The following is a 20,319-nucleotide window of genomic DNA, read 5'->3' as shown; positions in this document are numbered from 1 at the left end:
TGTGTGTGTGTGTGTGTGTGTAGTGGCCATTATCAACTTCCTTGAGTGAAGGAAGCACCAAATGAGAAAAATGGGGAAAATCGACAAAATGCGGTCAAATATTGTATTACCAGAGACAGGGCCCTATATGATTTGATTGGTTGCTCCAATAATGGGGCGTGAGGAAATTGACCCAAGCTTTCAGAAGAGGAATGAAGACAGATCTAGGCTACAGTAAATAGTAACAGCATCATTAGCCCAGGGTGATACAGCGCTGGTCTGTGTGTTGTAATAACTTTGCTATAACGTTCCTCTGAGGAATTAATTAATTGATCAATTACTTAGTTCATTTATGAATCTCTGTTAAAAACCAGATCATGTTGAATCGATGACACTCGCTCGGAGAGATTGGGCTGGCTAGCTCTGGTTTGGACCATAATCGCGCCGTTCGCTCTTACAGGAAGTGACAACTATTAAAGCTCCTCTGGCCAGTCCGGCTCGAAGGACCATGATTATCACTCTAACGCAGGGTTGCCCAAACTCCAAGGGGTGCACGTTTAGTCTTTTACATAGCACTACAAAGCTGATTCAAATAATCAACTAATCATAAAGCTTTGATCATTTTAATTTGGGAAATGCTGTCCTAACGGATATTGATACCCGCTGCCACATAGTTAGGGCTGGTCTCAAAGACGCCTCAATTTGAGGTCTTTCTTGAAAATTATTTTTAAATCAGGAGACAACTCCTTAACAAGTCAGCCTTCCTTTTTCTCCGCATCCAACTCGATAAATATTCATAATTACAGTTAGAGATTGAACTAAGTGTGAATGACAGGGGCTTAAATGTGGATATCAAATTCTCTGGTGAATATGCTTGGCATAATTCAACCTAAAACCAACTTCCCCGCTTAGTTTTTTTATCAAATCAAATCCTTTAAGAGGTTATTTACCAAGATAATGCCAGCAAAGAGGAAACTAACAACAAAGTAAGATCTAAGTGTTGCCCTGGAGGAGGCAGTAAAATAACTGATGCAGCAAAACTGAGGAAGGGGGAATTTCTTGGTCCACTACCTTGCAGTTAACCCTTTACACTAGTGGGAATTGGCCTATATGGACATGGCTAAATTGACATGTTTCTTACAAAAGAAATATGAAAAGCATATGCATGGTACAGTTGGGAGATTATGGGAAAATTATTAGACCAAAGTTGACACAACAATTCCCCTGACGCAAGACTGAATCCAAACATTACACAGTTGATTTTATGTGCTTTTTACATTTACTGTTCTTTTCATCACATTTGTTGACAACGAAATCAGAAAATACTCTGGATACATTCAGTAACACGATAAGAATATTCATGGGAAATGTTGGGAAGGTGCAACATAAGACAAAAACAAATGACAAGGGTTTGACTGAGAGAGCTAACTGGTGTCTTCAAGTGGCCACACACTTCTCTAAGGTGTCCGCAGTTCCTAAGTGATTTCAAAGCACTTTTATGACTCAAAGAAGAGTCTTCAACTATTAGGTGATTTTTTTGAGCTCTCCTAGCTGTGCCGTTGAGGAATTAGAGCAAGCACACTTGTTTGGAACACAACCCTGCATCCCCGCCATCACACGATTACTGTTGTTGTTCACGCAATCCAAACACAGCCCATTATACAGTGCATTCGGAAAGTATTCAGACCCCTTGCCTTATTCAACATTTTGTTACAGTTGAAGTTGGAAGTTTACATACACTTAGGTTGGAGTCATTAAAACTCGCTTTTCAACCACTCCACAAATTTCTTGTTAACAAACTATAGTTTTGGCAAGTCGGTTAGAACATCTACTTTGTGCAGGACACAAGTAATTTTTCCAACAATTGTTTACAGACAGATTATTTCACTTATAATTCACTATCACAATTCCAGTGGGTCAGAAGTTTACATACACTAAGTTGACTGTGCCTTTAAACAGCTTGGAAAATTGATGTCATGATGTCATGGCTTTAGAAGCTTCTGATAGGCTAATTGACATCATTTGAGTCAATTGGAGGTGTACCTGTGGATGTATTTCAAGGCCTACATTCAAACTCAATGACTCTTTGCTTGACATCATGGGAAAATCAAAAGAAATCAAAAGACTTCAGAAAAAAAATTGTAGACCTCCACAAGTCTGGTTCATCCTTGGGAGCAATTTCCAAACGCCTGAGGGTACCACGTTCATCTGTACAAACAATAGTATGCAAGTTTAAACACCATGGGACCACGTAGCCATCATACCGCTCAGGAAGGAGACGTGTTCTGTCTCCTAGAGATGAACGTACTTTGGTGTGAAAAGTGCAAATCAATCCCAGAACAGCAGCAAAGCACCTTGTGAAGACGCTGGAGGAAACAGGTACAAAAGTATCTATATCCACAGTAAAACGAGTCCTATATCCACATAACCTGAAAGGCCGCTCAGCATGGAAGAAGCCACTGCTCCAAAACCGCCATAAAAAAAGCCAGACTACGGTTTGCAACTGCACATGGGTACAAAGATCGTACTTTTTGGAGAAATGTCCTCTGGTCTGATGAAACAAAAATAGAGCAGTTTGGCCATAATGACGATCGTTATGTTTGGAGGAAAACGAGGGAGGCTTGCAAGCCGAAGAACACCATCCCAACCGTGAAGCACGGGGGTGGTATCATCATGTTGTGGGGGTTCTTTGCTGCAGGAGGGACTGGTGCACTTCACAAAATAGATGGCATCATGAAGAAGGAAAATTATGTGGATATATTAAAACAACATCTCAAGAGTTAAAGCTTGGTCACAAATGGGTCTTTCAAATGGACAATGACCCCAAGCATACTTCCAAAGTTGTGGCAAAATGGCTTAAGAACAACAAAGTCAAGGTATTGGAGTGGCCATCACAAAGACCTGACCTCAATCCTATATTTATGGGCAGAACTGAAAAAGCATGTGCGAGCATGGAGGCCTACAAACCTGACTCAGTTACACCAGCTCTGTCAGGAGGAATGGGCCAAAATTCTCCCAACTTATTGTGGGAAGCTTGTGGAAGGCTACCCAAAATGTTTTACCCAGGTTAAACAATTTAAAGGCAATGCTATCAAATACTAATTGAGTGTATGTAAACTTCTGACCCACTGGGAATGTGATGAAAAAAATAAAAGCTGAAATAAGTCATTATCTCTACAATTATTCTGACATTTCACAGTCTTAAAATAAAGTGGTGATCCTACCTGACCAAAGACAGGGAATTTTTACTAGGATTAAATGTCAGGAATTGTGAAAACCTGAGTTTTAATGTAGTTGGCTAAGGTGTATGTAAACTTCCGACTTCAACTGTACGTTACAGCCTTATTCTAAACGGAATTAAATTGTGTTTTCCCCCTCATCAATTTACACAAAATACCCTATAATGAAAAAGCAAAAACAGGTTTGCACCTTTGGCAGCGATTACAGACTTCCTGGGTATGACGCTACAAGCCTGGCACATCTGTATTTGGGGAGTTTCTCTCATGCTTCTCTACAGATCCTCTCAAGCTGTCAGGTTGGATGGGGAGCGTTGCTGCACAGCTATTTTCAGGTCTCTCCAGAGATGTTCGATCGGGATCAAGTCCGTGCTCTGGCTGAACCACTCAAAGACATTCAGACTTGTCCCGAAGCCACTCCTGCATTGTCTTGGCTGTGTGCTTAGGGTCATTGTCCTGTTGGAAGGGGAATGCTCTGGAGCAGATTTTCATCAAGGATCTCTGTGATCTCTATGTACTCGATCCTGACTAGTCTCCCAGTCCCTACTGCTGAAAAACATCCCCACAGCATGACGCTGCCAACACCTTGCTTTGCCGTAGGGATGGTGCCAAGTTTCCTCCAGACGTGACGCTTGACACTCAGGCCAAAGAGTTTCACCTTGGTTTCATCAGACCAAAGATTCCTGTTTCTCATGGTCTGAGTGTCCTTTAGGTGCTTTTTGGCAAACTCCAAGCAGACTGTCATGTGCCTTTCACTGAGGAGTGACTTCCGTCTGGCCACTCTACCATTAAGGCCTGATTGGTGGGGTGCTACAGAGATGGTTGTCCTTCTGGAAGGTTTTCCCATCTCCAAAGAAGAACTCTGTCAGAGTGACCATTAGTTACTTGGTCACCTCCCTGACCAAGGCCATTCTCCCCCGATTGCTCAGTTTGGCCGGACGGCCAGCTCTAGGAAGAGTCTTTGTGGTTCCAAAGTTCTTCCATTTAAGAATGATGGAGGCCACTGTGTTCTTGGGGACCTTCAATGCTGCAGACATTTTTTTGCTACTCTTCCCCAGATCTGTGCCTCAACACAATACTGTCTCGGAGCTCAACGGACAATTCCTTTGACCTCATGGCTTGGTTTTTGCTCTGACATGCAATGTCAACTGTGGGACCTTATATAGACAGGTGTGTGACTTTCCAAACCATGTCCAATCAATTGAATTTACCACAGGTGGACTCCAAATCAAGTTGTTGAAACATCTCAAGGATAATCAATGGAAACAGGATGCACCTGAGCTCAATTTCGGGTCTCATTGCAAAGGGTCTGAATACTTCTGTAAATAAGGTATTTCAGTTTTTGTAATTTTAGACATTTGCAAAAATGTCAAAAACCTGTTGTCGCTTTGACATTATGGGGTATTGTGTGTAGATTGATGAGGGAAAAAATGTAACAAAATGTGGTAAAAGGGAAGGGGTCTGAATACTGGGCCAGGTGGGCATCATTTGACAGCTTGTTCTATTGCTAACTTGACTAGTTAAGTTATAAAATATGATCTTACAGTGTTAGGCTTTCACAGGGTAGCAACAGGGATGGGAGCACTTTATTGAAGCTTGCGGTGCTCAAGTTCAGAATGGCTGTCAGGCTAAAAACCCATACTGCGCTGTGTGCAGATCCTGAACTCTGACGTCATTTACAGCATTTTACCACTGCGTTCCAATTAAGGCACTGCCATTTTCAACCCGTATATGGGTATGAGTGTACAGGGTTAAGAAGGGGTCGCTTTAATTTCAACATGACAGTTAATACCATCCAATTTAAGGTGCGTGGACATATTTCTGGTTCTGGCGAAAGTAGTTCCAACCATGCATACAATATAGCACCTTCTTTAATTCTTACATCTAGACGTTCCGCTAGCGGAACACCTGCTCCAACATCCAATGATGGGTGTGGCGCGAAATACAAACTCCTCAAAAATACAAAAACTTCAATTTTTCAAACACATGACTATTTCACAGCATTTTAAAGATAAGACTCTCCTTTATCTAACCACACTGTCCGATTTCAAAAAGGCTTTACAACGAAAGCAAAACATTAGATTATGTCAGCAGAGTACCAAGCCAGAAATAATCAGAGACCCATTTTTCAAGCTAGCATATAATGTCACAAAAACCCAGAAGACAGCGAAATGCAGCACAAACCTTTTATGATCTTCATCAGATGACAACCCTAGGACATTATGTTATACAATACATGCATGTTTTGTTCAATCAAGTTCATATTTATATCAAAAACCAGCTTTTTACATTAGCATGTGACGTTCAGAACTAGCATACCCCCCCCGCAAACTTCCGGCGAATTCACTAAGAATTTACTAAATTACTCACGATAAACGTTCACAAAAAGCATAACAATTATTTAAAGAATTATAGATACAGAACTCCTCTATGCACTCGATATGTCCGATTTTAAAATAGCTTTTTGGTGAAAGCACATTTTGCAATATTCTAGGCATCACGGGCTAGCTATTTAGACGCCCGGCAAGTTTAGCACTCACCAATATCAGGTTTACTATTATAAAAGTTTGATTACCTTTTGTTGTCTTCGTCAGAATGCACTCCCAGGACTGCTACTTCAATAACAAATGTTGGTTTGGTCCAAAATAATCCATCGTTATATCCGAATAGCGGCGTTTTGTTCGTGCGTCCCAGACACTATCTGAAATGGTAAATCAGGGTCGCGCGCGTGGTGCAATTCGTGACAAAAAAAATCGAAATATTCCATTACCGTACTTCGAAGCATGTCAACCGCTGTTTAAAATCCATTTTTATGCCATTTTTCTCGTAAAAAAGCGATAATATTCCGACCGGGAATCTCCTTTTAGCTAAACAGAGGAAAGAAAACAAAGCATTCGGTCGACGCGGGCACGCGCCTGAGTCTCACAGTACTGTAACCAGCCACTACCCAAACACGCTACTTTGTTTCAGCCAGAGCCTGCAAAGCCACGATTCAGCTTTTTACCGCCTTCTGAGACCCTATGGCAGCCGTAGGAAGTGTCACGGGACAGCTAAGATCCTCACTCTTCAATAAACAGAGACAAGAAGAACGACACCTTGTCAGACAGGCCACTTCCTGCCTGAAACCTTGTCAGGTTTTTGCCTGCCAAATGAGTTCTGTTATACTCACAGACACCATTCAAACAGTTTTAGAAACTTTAGGGTGTTTTCTATCCATATGTAATAAGTATATGCATATTCTAGTTACTGGGTAGGAGTGGTAACCAGATTAAATCGGGCACGTTTTTTATCCAGCCGTGAAAATACTGCCCCCTAGCCATAACAGGTTAACTCTTTGCTATGAGCTTGAACACAATGCATCTGGTACACATGCAGTCATGCGTTCATTTAGACTGGACTATGATGAGACATTTTAATGAGAAAAGATAAAAGCCCGGACAAAATCAAATGATGGGCATGGAGTTTGAACGTCCTGTAGGCCTATTTAAACATAATACACATGGTAGCCATCTGCACAGGTGAAGATGATGAAGATGATATAGGAGAAATAAATAAATAATCTATTACTTTGTGTTAACTATCGTAATGTATTTAGAGTTGGGTTAGTTTGGCTTTGACTGAACCTGTGAAGGTTCTGCATCTCTTTAAGTCTACTTACTCTGGAATGTCATTGGTCAGTTGGCTTGAGTGCATCAGAAAGACAGACAAGGAACACTCATGAGACAGACAGACAAGAGAAAGAAGTGGACAGACAGACGGACGGCAGCACATACATCTGACAGGCTCAACCAGGACAGACAGACAGAGGATACAGATATATCCTACAATTGTCTCTTATAGTTTCATTGTGTGTGTGTGTGTGTGTGTGTGTGTGTGTGTGTGTGTGTGTGTGTGTGTGTGTGTGTGTGTGTGTGTGTGTGTGTGTGTGTGTGTGTGTGTGTGTGTATGTTCATAAGACCACAAATTGAAATTCACTGTCTGTTTCTCCATTTTCCCATCCTCGAGTGTTGTGTTTTGGGAAGACTTGTAATGGATCTGGATGGTAAGTCTTATGTTCCATGTCTTTTCAGGTTCATCATCACAAACATTTAATGCATGCCAACCTGCGGGCGTGTGGAAGACGTAGATGGATGGAAGAGGATAAAATGTATCAGCGGAAGCCTGGAAGGCAGGATAAGTTCCTCTCTCTTTCACACCTTGTACTGAAACCATTTACACTTACATCATCCAGCTTAACCTGGTATAGCTAGTGTGTGTTTAAATGGAAATCGACACTTTAGGACTGCTATTTTGAGGGGACACAGTCGCGCATTGTGTATTTCTAAAAGAAGCTTAAATGAAATCATATTTTAACCAAGTATAGAGAGGGCTGCTATGGTTGTTGTGAAATGCATGGTGTGTGTGTCAAATCAAAGTGTGTGTGTGTATGTGTCTGTCGGCTCAGTCCGCTGTGGTGTACAGCAAGCAAGGGGGGCGTTCGGGGCATTGCCGTAATTTTTTGCCAATCCACTAATTAGCTAAATTCAGTCAAGACCAGTGAAACAGCACAGGGGAAGTGGTCGAGCTATCAGCTAACGCCCGGCTCACTTCCGAAGCCCCTAATGGGCCTGGAATAATCAACCCTGTCACCACCACTTACTGCAGTGGAATATGAATGGGGAGGCCATTAACCATTTCTCTACTCCCAGTTAGCATGGGAGACCAATTCACTTAAACCAATTACCATTGAAGGTCTGTAGCATCAAAGGACAAGATGGCCTCTCCCTTATAAAAGGAAAACCAGCCACGGTTAGCGTTAGCATGGGAGACCGACGTATTGCTTTCTGACAAGCTAAACACCTCCTTTGCGCGCTTCGAGGATAATACAGTGCCACCAACGCTACCAAGGACTGTGAGCTCTCCTTCTACGTGGCTGACGTGAGTAAGACATTTAAACGTGTTAACCCTCGCAAGGCTGCCAGCCTGTACCCAGTAATGCAAAGGTAACTTAACTAAATGACTATCGCCCCGTAGCACTCACTTCTGTCATCATGAAGTGCTTTGAGAGACTAGTCAAGGATCATATCACCTCTACCTTACCAGTCACCCTAGACCCACTGCAATTTGCTTACCGCCCAAAATAGGTCCACCGACGATGCAATCACACTGCCCTCTGCCCTAACCCATCTGGACAAGAGGAACACCTATGTAAGAATGCTGTTCATTGACTATAGCTCAGCATTCAACACCATAGTACCCTCCAAGCTCGTCATTAAGCTTGAGGCCCTGGGCCTCAACTAGAGGTCGACCGATTATGATTTTTCACCGCCGATACCGATTATTGGAGGACCGAAAAAAGCCGATATCAATAAATCGGACGATTTTTGTAAATATATTTGTAATAATGACATTTGCAACAATACTGAATGAACAATGAACACTTTTATTTTAACTTAATATAATACATAAATAAAATCAATTTAGTCTCAAATAAATAATGAAACATATTCAATTTGGTTTAAATAATGCAAAAACAATGTGTTGGAGAAGAAAGTAAAAGTGCAAATGTGCCATGTAAAAAAGCTAACGTTTAAGTTCCTTGCTCAGAACATGAGAACATATGAAAGCTGGTGGTTCCTTTTAACATGAGTCTTCAATATTCCCAGGTAAGAAGTTTTAGGTTGTAGTTATTATAGGAATATTTCTCTCTATACCATTTGTATTTCATATACCTTTGACTATTGGATGTTCTTATAGGCACTTTAGTATTGCCAACCTAATCTCGGGAGTTGATAGGCTTGAAGTCATAAACAGCGATGTGCTTCAAGCATTGCGAAGAGCTGCCGGCAAACGCACGAAAGTGCTGTTTGAATGAATGCTTACGAGCCTGCTGCTGCCTACCACTGCTCAGTCAGACTGCTCTATCAAATATCAAATCATAGACTTAATTATAATAAACACACAGAAATATGAGCCTTAGGTCATTAATATGGCCAAATCCGGAAACTATCATTTCGAAAACAAAGCGTTTATTCTTTCAGTGAAATACGGAACTGTTCTGTATTTTATCGAACGGGTGGCAACCCTAAGTATAAATATTGCTCTTACATTGCACAACCTTCAATGTTATGTCATAATTATGTACAATTCTGGCAAATTAATTACGGTCTTTGCTAGGAAGAAATGGTCTTCACACAGCTCGCAACGAGCCAGGCGACCCAAACTGCTGCATATACCCTGAGTCTGCTTACACTGAACGCAAGAGAAGTGACAATTTCAGGCACCGCATTGATTATATGCAACGTAGGACAAGCTAGTTAAACTAGTAATATCATCAACCATGTGTAGTTAACTAGTGATTATGTTAAGATTGATTGTTTTTTCTAAGATAAGTTTAATGCTAGCTAGCAACTTACCATGGCTCCTCGCTGCCTGCACTCGTGTAACAGCTGGTCAGCCTGCCACGCAGTCTCCTCGTGGATTGCAATATAATCGGCCATAATGACGATTACAGATTGTTATGAAAACTTTAAATCGGCCCTAATTAATCGGCCATTCCGATTAATCGGTCGACCTCTAGTCTCAACCCCACCCTGTGCAATTGGGTCCTGGACTTCCTGACGGGCCACCCCCCCCAGGTGGTGAAGGTAGGAAACAACATCTCCACTTCGCTGATCTTCAACACTGGGGCCTACAAGGGTGCATGCTCAGCCCCCTCCTGTACTTCCTGTTCACCCATAACTGCGTGACCAATGCATGCCTCCAACTCAATCATCAAGTTTTCAGACGACACAACAGTGTTAGGCTTGATTACCAACAACGACGAGACAGGCTACAGGGAGGTGGTGAGGGCTCTCGGAGTGTGGTGTCAGGAAAATAATCTCTCACTTAGCGTCAACAAAACAAAGGAATCAGCAGAGGGAGCACCCCCCTATAAATATCGACAGGACAGCAGTGGAGAAGGTGGAAAGTTTTAAGTTCCTCGGTGTACATATCACTGACAAACTGAAATGGTCCACCCACACAGACAGTGGTGAAGAAGGCACAACAGCGCCTCTTCAACCTCAGGAGGCTGAAGAAATGTGGCTTGTCACCTAAAACCCTCAGACTTTTACAGAGACACAATTGAGAGCATCCTGTCGGGCTGTATCACTGCCTGGTACGGCAACTGCACCACCCACAACCGCAGGGCTCTCCAGAGGGTGGTGCGGTCTGCACAACGCATCACCGGGGGCAAACTACCTGCCCTCCAGGACACCTACAGTACCCGATGTCACAGGAAGGCCAAAAAGATCATCAAGGACAACAACCACCTGAGCCACTGCCTGTTCACCCCGCTACCATCCAGAAGGCGAGGTCAGTACAGGTGCATCAAAGCTGGGACCGAGACCCTGAAAAACAGCTTCTATCTCAAGACCATGAGATTGCTAAACAGCCATCACTAGCAGAGAGAGGCTGCTGCCTACATACAGACTTGAAATCATCTGCCACTTTAATAAATGGGACACTAGTCACCTTAATAATGCCACTATAATAATGTTTACATATCTTGCATTAATCATCTCATATGTATAAACTGTATTCTATACTATCGATTGCATCTTAGCCTATGCCGCTCTGACATTGCTCATCAATATATTTATGTCATGACGTTGGCCTGTGGGTAAGGTTTATGACCCCCCCATAAATACCTTTCTCCCTTCCCCTCTCTTTCTGACCCTACTGAAGGACTTGAATAGCCTGTGTTAAATATAGAGAGTCTGGGAACATCAAACAAATGGGGAAAAGGAACCATATTTTGGTAATAAAACCAGTTGGAAATATGCTTGGGAACGTAATGAGTATGGATGTCAGTTTGGTTGTCAACTGAGACATTATGACTGATGACAGGACGACATAAACTGTACCTGAGAAAGTATACACCCTCTAGTTATCAGAGTAACATGGAATTGTTATGCAATTGAAATGTTTGATATTGAAATTGTTTGTTTGGAGATTAAATGTAATTTTAGCTTCCAAATGAGAGAATTGGGTTTTCATAAGGAAAGTGCCCTGCTTGATCAGTGGCCCACCCCTGTGAAGAGACAGGGGTTATAAACGATGAAACACATCCTTCCCCCTCTCCACTATATAAGCCTTTGACGAAAAGATAACCATTGTTCCAGTACGTGAGGTCTGCAGCCTCTACGTTAGAAGGACACACGTCAAGTACAGAACTAAGCCAACCTCGGTGTGAGCTTTGATGGCGAATGGTATGAACTTTGAGCTTATTCACTACAGAAGTGATACTTCCTAGCCGTTGAGTTATTGAGTTAGCAGCGGCCGCTGTAGATGGGGGCTAGGAAAGGACGGACGACGGATCCAGTCTAACAGACAGACAAAGATACCACCACGTATCCAATTTACCACCAGAGACATTCTTCCGAGGACAGGAAGATCTGTTGGCCAACCCGGCCAGCATCTACGACCAATCTACCGAAGCGCAGCTCAGAGTAAATATTTATTGCATTTTCCTTTTCCAAATGGGCGGTAATTTAGAATGCATAAGATAATGTATTTACGATAGCATAGCTGCTGTTTCTTTGTTCCTAAGTCTTCCCGCTCTTTCATTCAAGCCCAACCCCCTTTCCTTTGTGTAACCAGCCATCAGGTATGACATCATTTGTATTCGGTGTATTTGTAATTCTGTGTGATTAGTTTAGGTATTTAGTAAATAAATAATTAAACCCAATTTTGTATTGCTGATTCAACTTGTTAGTCAGGGTTCGTGAAGATAGCCAAGAATTTACAACTTTCATTATGAGACTGAAAATAAGATAAGGGTTAATATTGACTGCTATCGATGTAAAATATTACTAAGTATTTTAAGAGTTTATTCGGAAGATAACGGCTCTATAAACGTTCTTCCGTGGTGCCCCGACTTTCTGGTTAATTACATTTACATGATTAGCTTAATCAGGTAATATTAATTACAGAGAAAGGATTTTATAGGTTAGCATGTCATATCACTTAATCCGGCATAGCCAAAGACACGACATTTATATATTCTTATTCCATTCCTTACTTAGATTTGTGTGTATTAGATATTTTTGGTGGAATTACTTGTTAGATATTGCTGCACTTTCGGAACTAGAAGCACAAGCATTTTGCTACACTCGCAATAACATCTGCTAACCATTTGTATGTGACCAATACAATTTGATTGATTTGATTAGATTACCTCTTAGTGACGGCGTTGTGGTACTCGATAAAAGTCCGGCCGTCAAAAACAATGGACTCTGTCTCCCCGGCGGACTTCTCCAAGATGGCTGCGAGGAAGAGGAGGAGGAACATTGGATGAGATCACATGAACCAATAGGAAACATGGCTCCTTTAATTGGAGTCAAGGCAGTGGATGGTGATGAATTGGGATGAGCGTTCATGTGTTTATGGTTTTAATTAAAGTAAAAGGGACAGTAGGGCATACGGCCAAAGTGAATGTGTTTGGTAAAGTATACGTGTGTGTAGTTAGTTAGTGTTAACGTGTGCGAACTGGTGAGAATGATGAAACAGAGGGGTTACTTTAACCCTCAAATGGAAACATTGTAAGACTAGCGTGACATCAATACTACACCAACAGAAATGTTGCATTGAATTCAGGATCTTTGTTCACTCACTGTTCTGACAGGCTGTGCCCGTGAAGCCGTGGGGGCACACACACTCGTAGCTCTCAAGCATGGGGTTGCAGAGACCCCCGTTGTGGCAGGGATCCCTGCTGCACGGGTGGCCCTTAAACATGGCCACGTCACTGGAGTGCAATGCGTTCTCCTGCCGCAGGATGGAAGTGCCCATCAGGGTGATCTGAGGCGGGATAGAGAGGAGGAGAGGGGACTTAGACCTGTCATAGTGCAGTGTGTAGCCTACATAGGACATGCATGACATACACATAGGGTCCTGAGTTTTTCCTGACCACATGACCAACCTGACCTGGAAATCCTCTCGGTTCAGAGTCTTTCCTGGTCAAGAGACATGGTCAGGACTATCTTGGGATCCTAGCCAAACAACTTACATTGAAGATACATCTGACATACAGTGCATTCAGAAAGTATTCATACCCCTTGACTTTTTCCACATTTTGCTACTGTCATGACATTGGCCTCTTTGAGTACAGGGAGGACAGTTGACCCCCTCCCCCCTTGCACCATACCCCAACCTACCTTCCCCCACCCAGTCCCTGTGGGAAGGAGTGGTAACATTCCAGGAGAATCTCTTGCCACATGGCCCATAGAGAGACACAGGAAATTCTTCCAACTCACAGAATTGGGGAACCGAGTGACATTTGTGTTCTGGAGAAGGTATGGAAGATTGGTGAAGAATCCAGCTACGAACTGGTCCGCTTGGTACAATTTTGTGATACTCAGAAGAGACAATATAGCCATATTACCATAAAACGTTTTATATAATAGCCTCAGCGATGAGACTTGCATCCACATGGTTGTATAAAATGTATTAATAAGGATAAAGCTATTTGTAATACATTGAGATGCTATGTACTGATGTTAATGTGATAGAATTGTATTTCTGTACCAAGCTTAACTCAGTCATCGGCACGCCCCCAGGGACACAGACAGGACCAGGCGTCATTTGACAAGCCTGTTCTATGGTCACTATAAAACCCACCCTGATTTACTTGTCTAACAGACCCGGCCTCCACTCCATTGCGAGTTGGCCAATAGGTTTGACCATCCAAGTACTCTACTGAAAGTGAACTATACCACGTGGTTAACTTTTAGACTATCGATACCGACAGAATAAGAACAAGTCTTTGATATTAATTATTAGTCTGCAGCTAAGTAAATTATATCATTGAACGCGAAGACCAACGAAACATCCATTCTATGACGACATTAATGAATGTCGCTTTGAAAGATCCATTCTGAGAGAGAGAGAGAGAGAGAGAGAGAGAGAGAGAGAGAGAGAGAGAGAGAGAGAGAACTCTCCAACAGAACGACTTTTCAACAAGGATCCCGACGACACACTGAGCGTAAATATATATTGATTGCAATTGTTCCCAAATGAGTGAGCGTTCATGTGCAATTGATTAGCATGTCAATTGTTAATATTAATGAACTCTGTGTACCTCCTCAGCTGAACATTTTATGACCCATTGTTCTACAAGACACCAGCCATGCCTGTTAGCCACTAGGGCACATTACTCTACCAATTCTTTGTGATGATAATTACTGTTTGTATACTTTCTGTGAATTACTTAGTTTAGTAAATAAATGATTTTAAGACAATTGATGTATGGATGATTTTAGTAAAGACTGGGTTCGTGCAGATACAACAATTTACGACGTTTGGAATGAGACTGGACGCGAGGTAAAATACACCATTTAAACCAGAAGATAATCGGCCTATACTATAATAGAATATAATATATAATGTTATAATGTAGGAAAGTTATATTAGGAAAATTATAACTTTGTAATCTGAATATTTTCCTTGGTGCCCCGATCTCCTAGTTAATTACAATTAAACGATTAATCAGTTTAATCACGTGATAATAATTACAGGGAGTTAATTGATAAACATGTCTTCAGTTTAATGGTACCCCAAAGACACGACACTACGTTACAGCCTTATTCTAAAATTGATTACATTGTTTCCCCCCCCTCATGAATCTACACACAAGAAACACAAGTTTCTTTTTTAACAAATGTATTAAAAATTAAAAACGGAAGTACTCAGACCCTTTACTCAGTACTTTGTTGAAGCACCTTTGGCAGCGATTACAGCCTCAAGTCTTCTTGGTTATGACGCTACAAGCTTGGCAAAACTGTATTTGTGGGGTTTCTCACACTCTTCTCTGCAGATCTTCTCAACCTCTGTCAGGTTGGATGGGGAGCGTCACTGCACAGCTATTTTCAGGTCTCAAGTCCTGGCTCTGGCTGCGCCACTGAAGGACATTCAGAGTCTTGTCCCGAAGTCACTCCTGCGTTGTCTTGGCTGTGTTCTTAGGGTTGTTGTCCTGTTGGAAGGTGAACCTTCACCCCAGTCTGAAGTCCTGAGAGGTCTGGAGTAGGTTTCCATTAAGGATCTCTCTGTACTTTGCTCTGTTCACCGATCCCTCGATCCTGACTAGTCTCCCTCTCCCTGCCGCGGAAAAACATCCCCACTGCATGATTCTGCCATCATCATGCTTCACTGTTGGGATGGTATTGGTCAGGTGATGAGCGGTGCCTGGTTTCCTCCAGACATGATGCTTTGCATTCCAGCCAAAGAGTTTAATTTGGGTTTCATCAGACCAGATAATCTTGTTTCTCATGGTATGAGAGTCTTTAGGTGCCTTTTGGTAAACTCCAAGTGGGCTGTCATGTGCCTTTTACTGAGTAGTGGCTTCCATCTGGCAACTCTACTATAAAGGCCTGATTGGTGGAGTGCTGCAGAGACGGTTGTCCTTCTGGAAGGTTCTCCCATCTCTCTAGAGCTGTTTCAGTGACCATCGGTTTCTTGGTCACCTCCCTGACCAAGGCCCTTCTCGAATGATTGCTCAGTTTGAACGGGCGACCAGCTCTAGGAAGAGTCTTGGTGGTTCCAAACTTCTTCCATTTAAGAATGATGGAGGCTACTGTGTTCTTGGGGACCTTCAATGCGGCAGAATTGTTTTGGTGCCCTTCCCCAGATCTGTGCCTCAACACAATCCTGTCTCGGAGCTTTACGGACAATTCCTTTGACCTCACGGCTTGGTTTTTGTTCTGGCATGCACTGTCAACGGTGGGACCTTAAATAGACAGGTGTGTGCCTTTCCATGTCCAACCAATTTAATATACCACAGTTGGACTCCAATCAAGTTGGAGAAACATCTCAAGGATGATCAATGGAAACAGGATACACCTGAGCTCCATTTCGAGTCTCATAGCAAAGCGTCTGAAGTGTTATGTAAATAAGGTATTTCAGTTTTTGTATACATGTGCAAAAATGGCTAAAAACCTGTTTTCGCTTTTTCATTATGGGGTATTGTGTGTAGATTGATGAGGAACATTTTTATTTCATCAATTTTAGAATAAGGCTAAAACGTAACAAAATGTGGAAAAAGTAAAGTAATCTGAATACTTTCCGAATGCACTGAAAATACAGTACCAGTCAAAAGTTTGGATACACCTACTCATTCATGGGTTTATCTTTATTTGTACTATTTTCTACGTTGTAGAATAATAGTGAAGACATCAAAACTATGAAATAACACATATGGAATCATGTAGTAACCAAAAAAGTGTTAACCTGACTGGGCTAGGGGGCAGTATTTTCACGGCCGGATGAAAAACGTACCCAATTTAAACAGGTTACTACTCTGGCCCAGAAACTGGAATATGAATAGAGAGCAGAGGCATAACTATCCATACATGCATACATACCTACATACATACCTACATATGTACGTACGTACATACGTTTAAAGGGTGGGTGGGTAGGTTTGCATGTGTCTCAGTCACCAGATCTCAACCCAATTGAACACTTATGGGAGATTCTGGAGCTGTGCCTGAGACAGCGTTGGATAGAAAACACTCTGAAGTTTCTAAAACTGTTTGAATGGTGTCTGTGAGTATAACAGAACTCATATGGCAGGCAAAAACCTGAGAAAATTCCAAGCAGGAAGTGGAAAGTCTGAGAATTGTAGTTCTTCTTTTGATTCTCTATCAAAGCTATAGTGTCTGTGGGGGATGTTGCACTTCCTAAGGCTTCCATTGGCTGTCTAAAGCCTTCAGAAAGTGGTTTGAGCATTTTCCTGTCACTGGGCAGAGTATAGGAGCTCAGTTACTGAGTGGTCTGCCTGGCAACAAAGGGATTGGATATGCGCAGTCACGTGAGCACACCGTTCCTTCTTTTTCTTCTTGAATGAATATGCTATTGTCTGGTTGGAATATTATCGCAATTCTACGTTAAAAATACCATAAAGATTGATTTTAAACAGCGTTTGACATGCTTCTAAGTACAGTAATGGAACATTTTGACTTTTCGTCTCTCGTCCGCGCTCGCGCGTTATGACTTTGGATAAGTGATCTGTACGCACGAACAAAACGGAGGTATTTGTACATAAATATGGATTATTTCGAACAAAAACAACATTTCTTGTGGAAGTAGCAGTCCTGGGAGTGCATTCTGACGAAGATCAGCAAAGGTAAGAGAATATTTCTAATACTAATTCTGAGTTTAGGTTGCCCCGAACTTGGCGGGTATCTGAATAGCTCACCGTGATGGCTGAGCTATGTAGTCAGAATATTGAAAAATGTGCTTTCTCCGTAAAGCTATTTTAAAATCTGACACAGCGGTTGCATCCAAGGGTAGTCTATCTATAATTCTTAAAATAATTGTTATATATTTTGTCAACGTTTATGATGAGTATTTTTGTAAATTGTTGTGCACATTCACCGGGCGTTTTGGTGGGAATACATTTTCTGAAGATCATGCGCCAATGTAAAATGCTGTTTTTGGATATAAATATGAACTTTATCGAACAAAACATACATGTATTGTGTAACATAATGTCCTAGGAGTGTCATCTGATAAAGATCGTCAAAGGTTAGTGCTTCATTTAGCAACATGTCCTTGCTTGGAAAATGGCTGTGATTATTTTTGTCTATGTACTCGCCTAACATAATCTAATGTTTTGCTCTCGCTGTAAAACCTTTTTGAAATTGGACAATGTGGTTACATCAAGGAGAAGTGTATTTTTAAAATGGTGTAAAATAGTTGTATGTTTGAGAAAGTTGAATTATGACATTTTGTTGTTTTTGAATTTGCCGCCCTGATATTTCACTGGCTGTGTCCCGCATAGCCCATAGAAGTTAAACAAATGAAACAAATGAAAATATATTTTATATTTGAGATTCTTCAAAGTGGCCACCCTTTGCCTTGATGACAGCTTTGCACACTCTTGGTATTCTCTCAACCAGCTTCATGACGTAGTCACCTGGAATGCATTTGAATGAACAGGTGTGCCTTGTTAAAAGTTAATTTGTCCGAATTTTTTCCTTCTTAATGCATTTGAGCCAATCAGTTGTGTTGTGACAAGGTAGGGGGGGTATACAGAAGATAGCCCTATTTGGTAAAAGACCAAGTCCATATTATGGCAAGAACAGCTCAAATAAGAGGAGAGAAACGACAGTCCATCATTACTTTAAGATATAAAGGTCAGTCATTTCAAGAACACCAGTCTCAACGTCAGCAGTGAAGAGGCGACTCCGGGATGCTGGCCTTCTAGGCAGAGTTGCAAAGAAAAAGCCATATCTCAAACTGGCCAATAAAAAGAAAAGATTAAGAAGGGTAAAAGAACACAGACACAGGACAGAGGAACTCTGCCTAAAAGGCCAGCATCCCAGAGTCGCCTCATCACTGTTGACATTGAGACTGGTGTTTTGCGGGTACTATTTAATGAAGCTGCCAGTTGAGGACTTGTGAGGCATCTGTTTCTCAAACTAGACACTCTAATGTACTTGTTGTGCACCGGGGCCTCCCACTCCTATTTCTATTCTGGTTAGAGCTAGTTTGCGCTGTTCTGTGACGGGAGTAGTACACAGCGTTATACGAGATCTTCATTTTCTTGACAATTTTTCGAATGTAATAGCCTTAATTTCTCAGAACAAGAATAGACTGAAGTGTTTCAGAAGAAAATTCTTTGTTTCTGGCCATTTTGAGGCTGTAATCGAACCCACAAATACTGATGCTCCAGATACTCAACTTGTCTAAAGAAGGCCAGTTATATTGCTTCTTTAATCAGAACAACAGTTTTCAGCTGTGCTAACATAATTGCAAAAGGGTTTTCTAATGATCAATTAGCCTTTTAAAATTATAAACTTGGATTAGCTGATAATGGGCCTCTGTACGCCTATGTAGATATTCCATAAAAATAAAATCAGCCGTTTCCAGCTATAATAGTCATTTACAACAATGTCTACATTGTATTTCTGATCAATTTGATGTTATTTTAATATACAAAAAATTTGCTTTTCTTTCAAAAACAAGGACATTTCTAAGTGACCCCAAACTTTTGAAGGTTAGTGTAGATACAGATTTTACTGTGTTGTATTTCGTTCTGTAAAACTGTATCAAGTACAGTTCTCGCCCTACAACACTAAAACAACACTCAGACACAGCTGACCTTACAATAATTGGGGTCACTGTAAAGGTCATCATGTTTAGGCAGATGATAGTTATTGTCCATCACTAAATCGTGCCAAAATATATGTATCCATGCCTAAGGTGGATTCAACATTGTGTCACAGTTAAAAGATGTCAAAAACCTACCTATTTTAAATGAAATCATTTATAGTTGTTGATAATTGGTAAAATGTATAGAAACTTTTGCACAACCTTTTGAACAGGGTGTCTGGCAAAAAATATCTGCCTTTGTGTGAATAGTGTGTGTGGGGACAGGATACTCACCTTCTGAATGGCCCCCTTGAAGCCATCTTTGAGCGAGGCGGCCCTCGCTAGCCGGCTGAAATCAGGAGCACCACCCACGAACAGAGACTCCTTCAGGTTGAGAGCAGTGTGTTGGTTCTGGAGATAGGACACAAGTGTTAGAACCCTATAATAACTGGGTATGGAACCCTACCACAGGTACTAAAACCCTACCACAAGGACTAGAACCCTACTAGAGACTAGAACCCTACCATAACAGGGACTAGAACCCTACCAGACTAGAACTCTAGAATAACAGGGACTAGAACCCTATAACAAGGACTAGAAGCCTACCACATGGTCTAGAACCCTACCACATGGTCTAGAACCCTACCACAGGGACTAGAACCACACCTGATCAATCGCTTCTGTTTTGATTCAAATGAGACCAGTTTTTTTGTTTTTGAGCCATACAGTAGCACAATGAGACTAATAGCTGTCCCAGCGAAAAAGATTTCTCCTTTGAAAGAAATATATCTATATAGTGCATAAAGGACAATTCACTAACTGTGCTACCTCCTTTCCCACATCAATACACTTGATAAAATATAATTGATTTCTGTGCAACTCTCCAAGCAGTCAATTATTTGTTATCTGGTACAAAACATAAGGGCTACAATAGAAAGTCAGCTGGTGCGGCTGCAGTGACGATATGGATGCCGTTATTTTATGAAAGTCTCTC

At 41.6% G+C, this 20,319-nt stretch overlaps 1 protein-coding gene across 1 annotated transcript in view; it reads right to left on the bottom strand.

Annotated features, from left to right (window-relative positions):
* Window positions 1-20,319, bottom strand: part of LOC106566949 (agrin) — a 408,999-nt gene that overhangs the window by 12,939 nt on the left and 375,741 nt on the right. Inside the window, exons 32-34 of the mRNA XM_045692759.1 lie at window positions 19,620-19,736; window positions 12,851-13,034; window positions 12,415-12,502 (exon numbers count right to left, since the gene is read on the bottom strand). Of these exons, the coding sequence (XP_045548715.1) occupies window positions 12,415-12,502; window positions 12,851-13,034; window positions 19,620-19,736 (389 nt within the window). The remainder of the gene's footprint in view (window positions 1-12,414; window positions 12,503-12,850; window positions 13,035-19,619; window positions 19,737-20,319) is intronic.

The sequence above is a fragment of the Salmo salar genome, chromosome ssa13 (genome assembly GCF_905237065.1).
Source record: "Salmo salar chromosome ssa13, Ssal_v3.1, whole genome shotgun sequence".
Taxonomy (NCBI): domain Eukaryota; kingdom Metazoa; phylum Chordata; class Actinopteri; order Salmoniformes; family Salmonidae; genus Salmo; species Salmo salar.
This window is presented reverse-complemented; position numbering and strand designations above follow the sequence as displayed.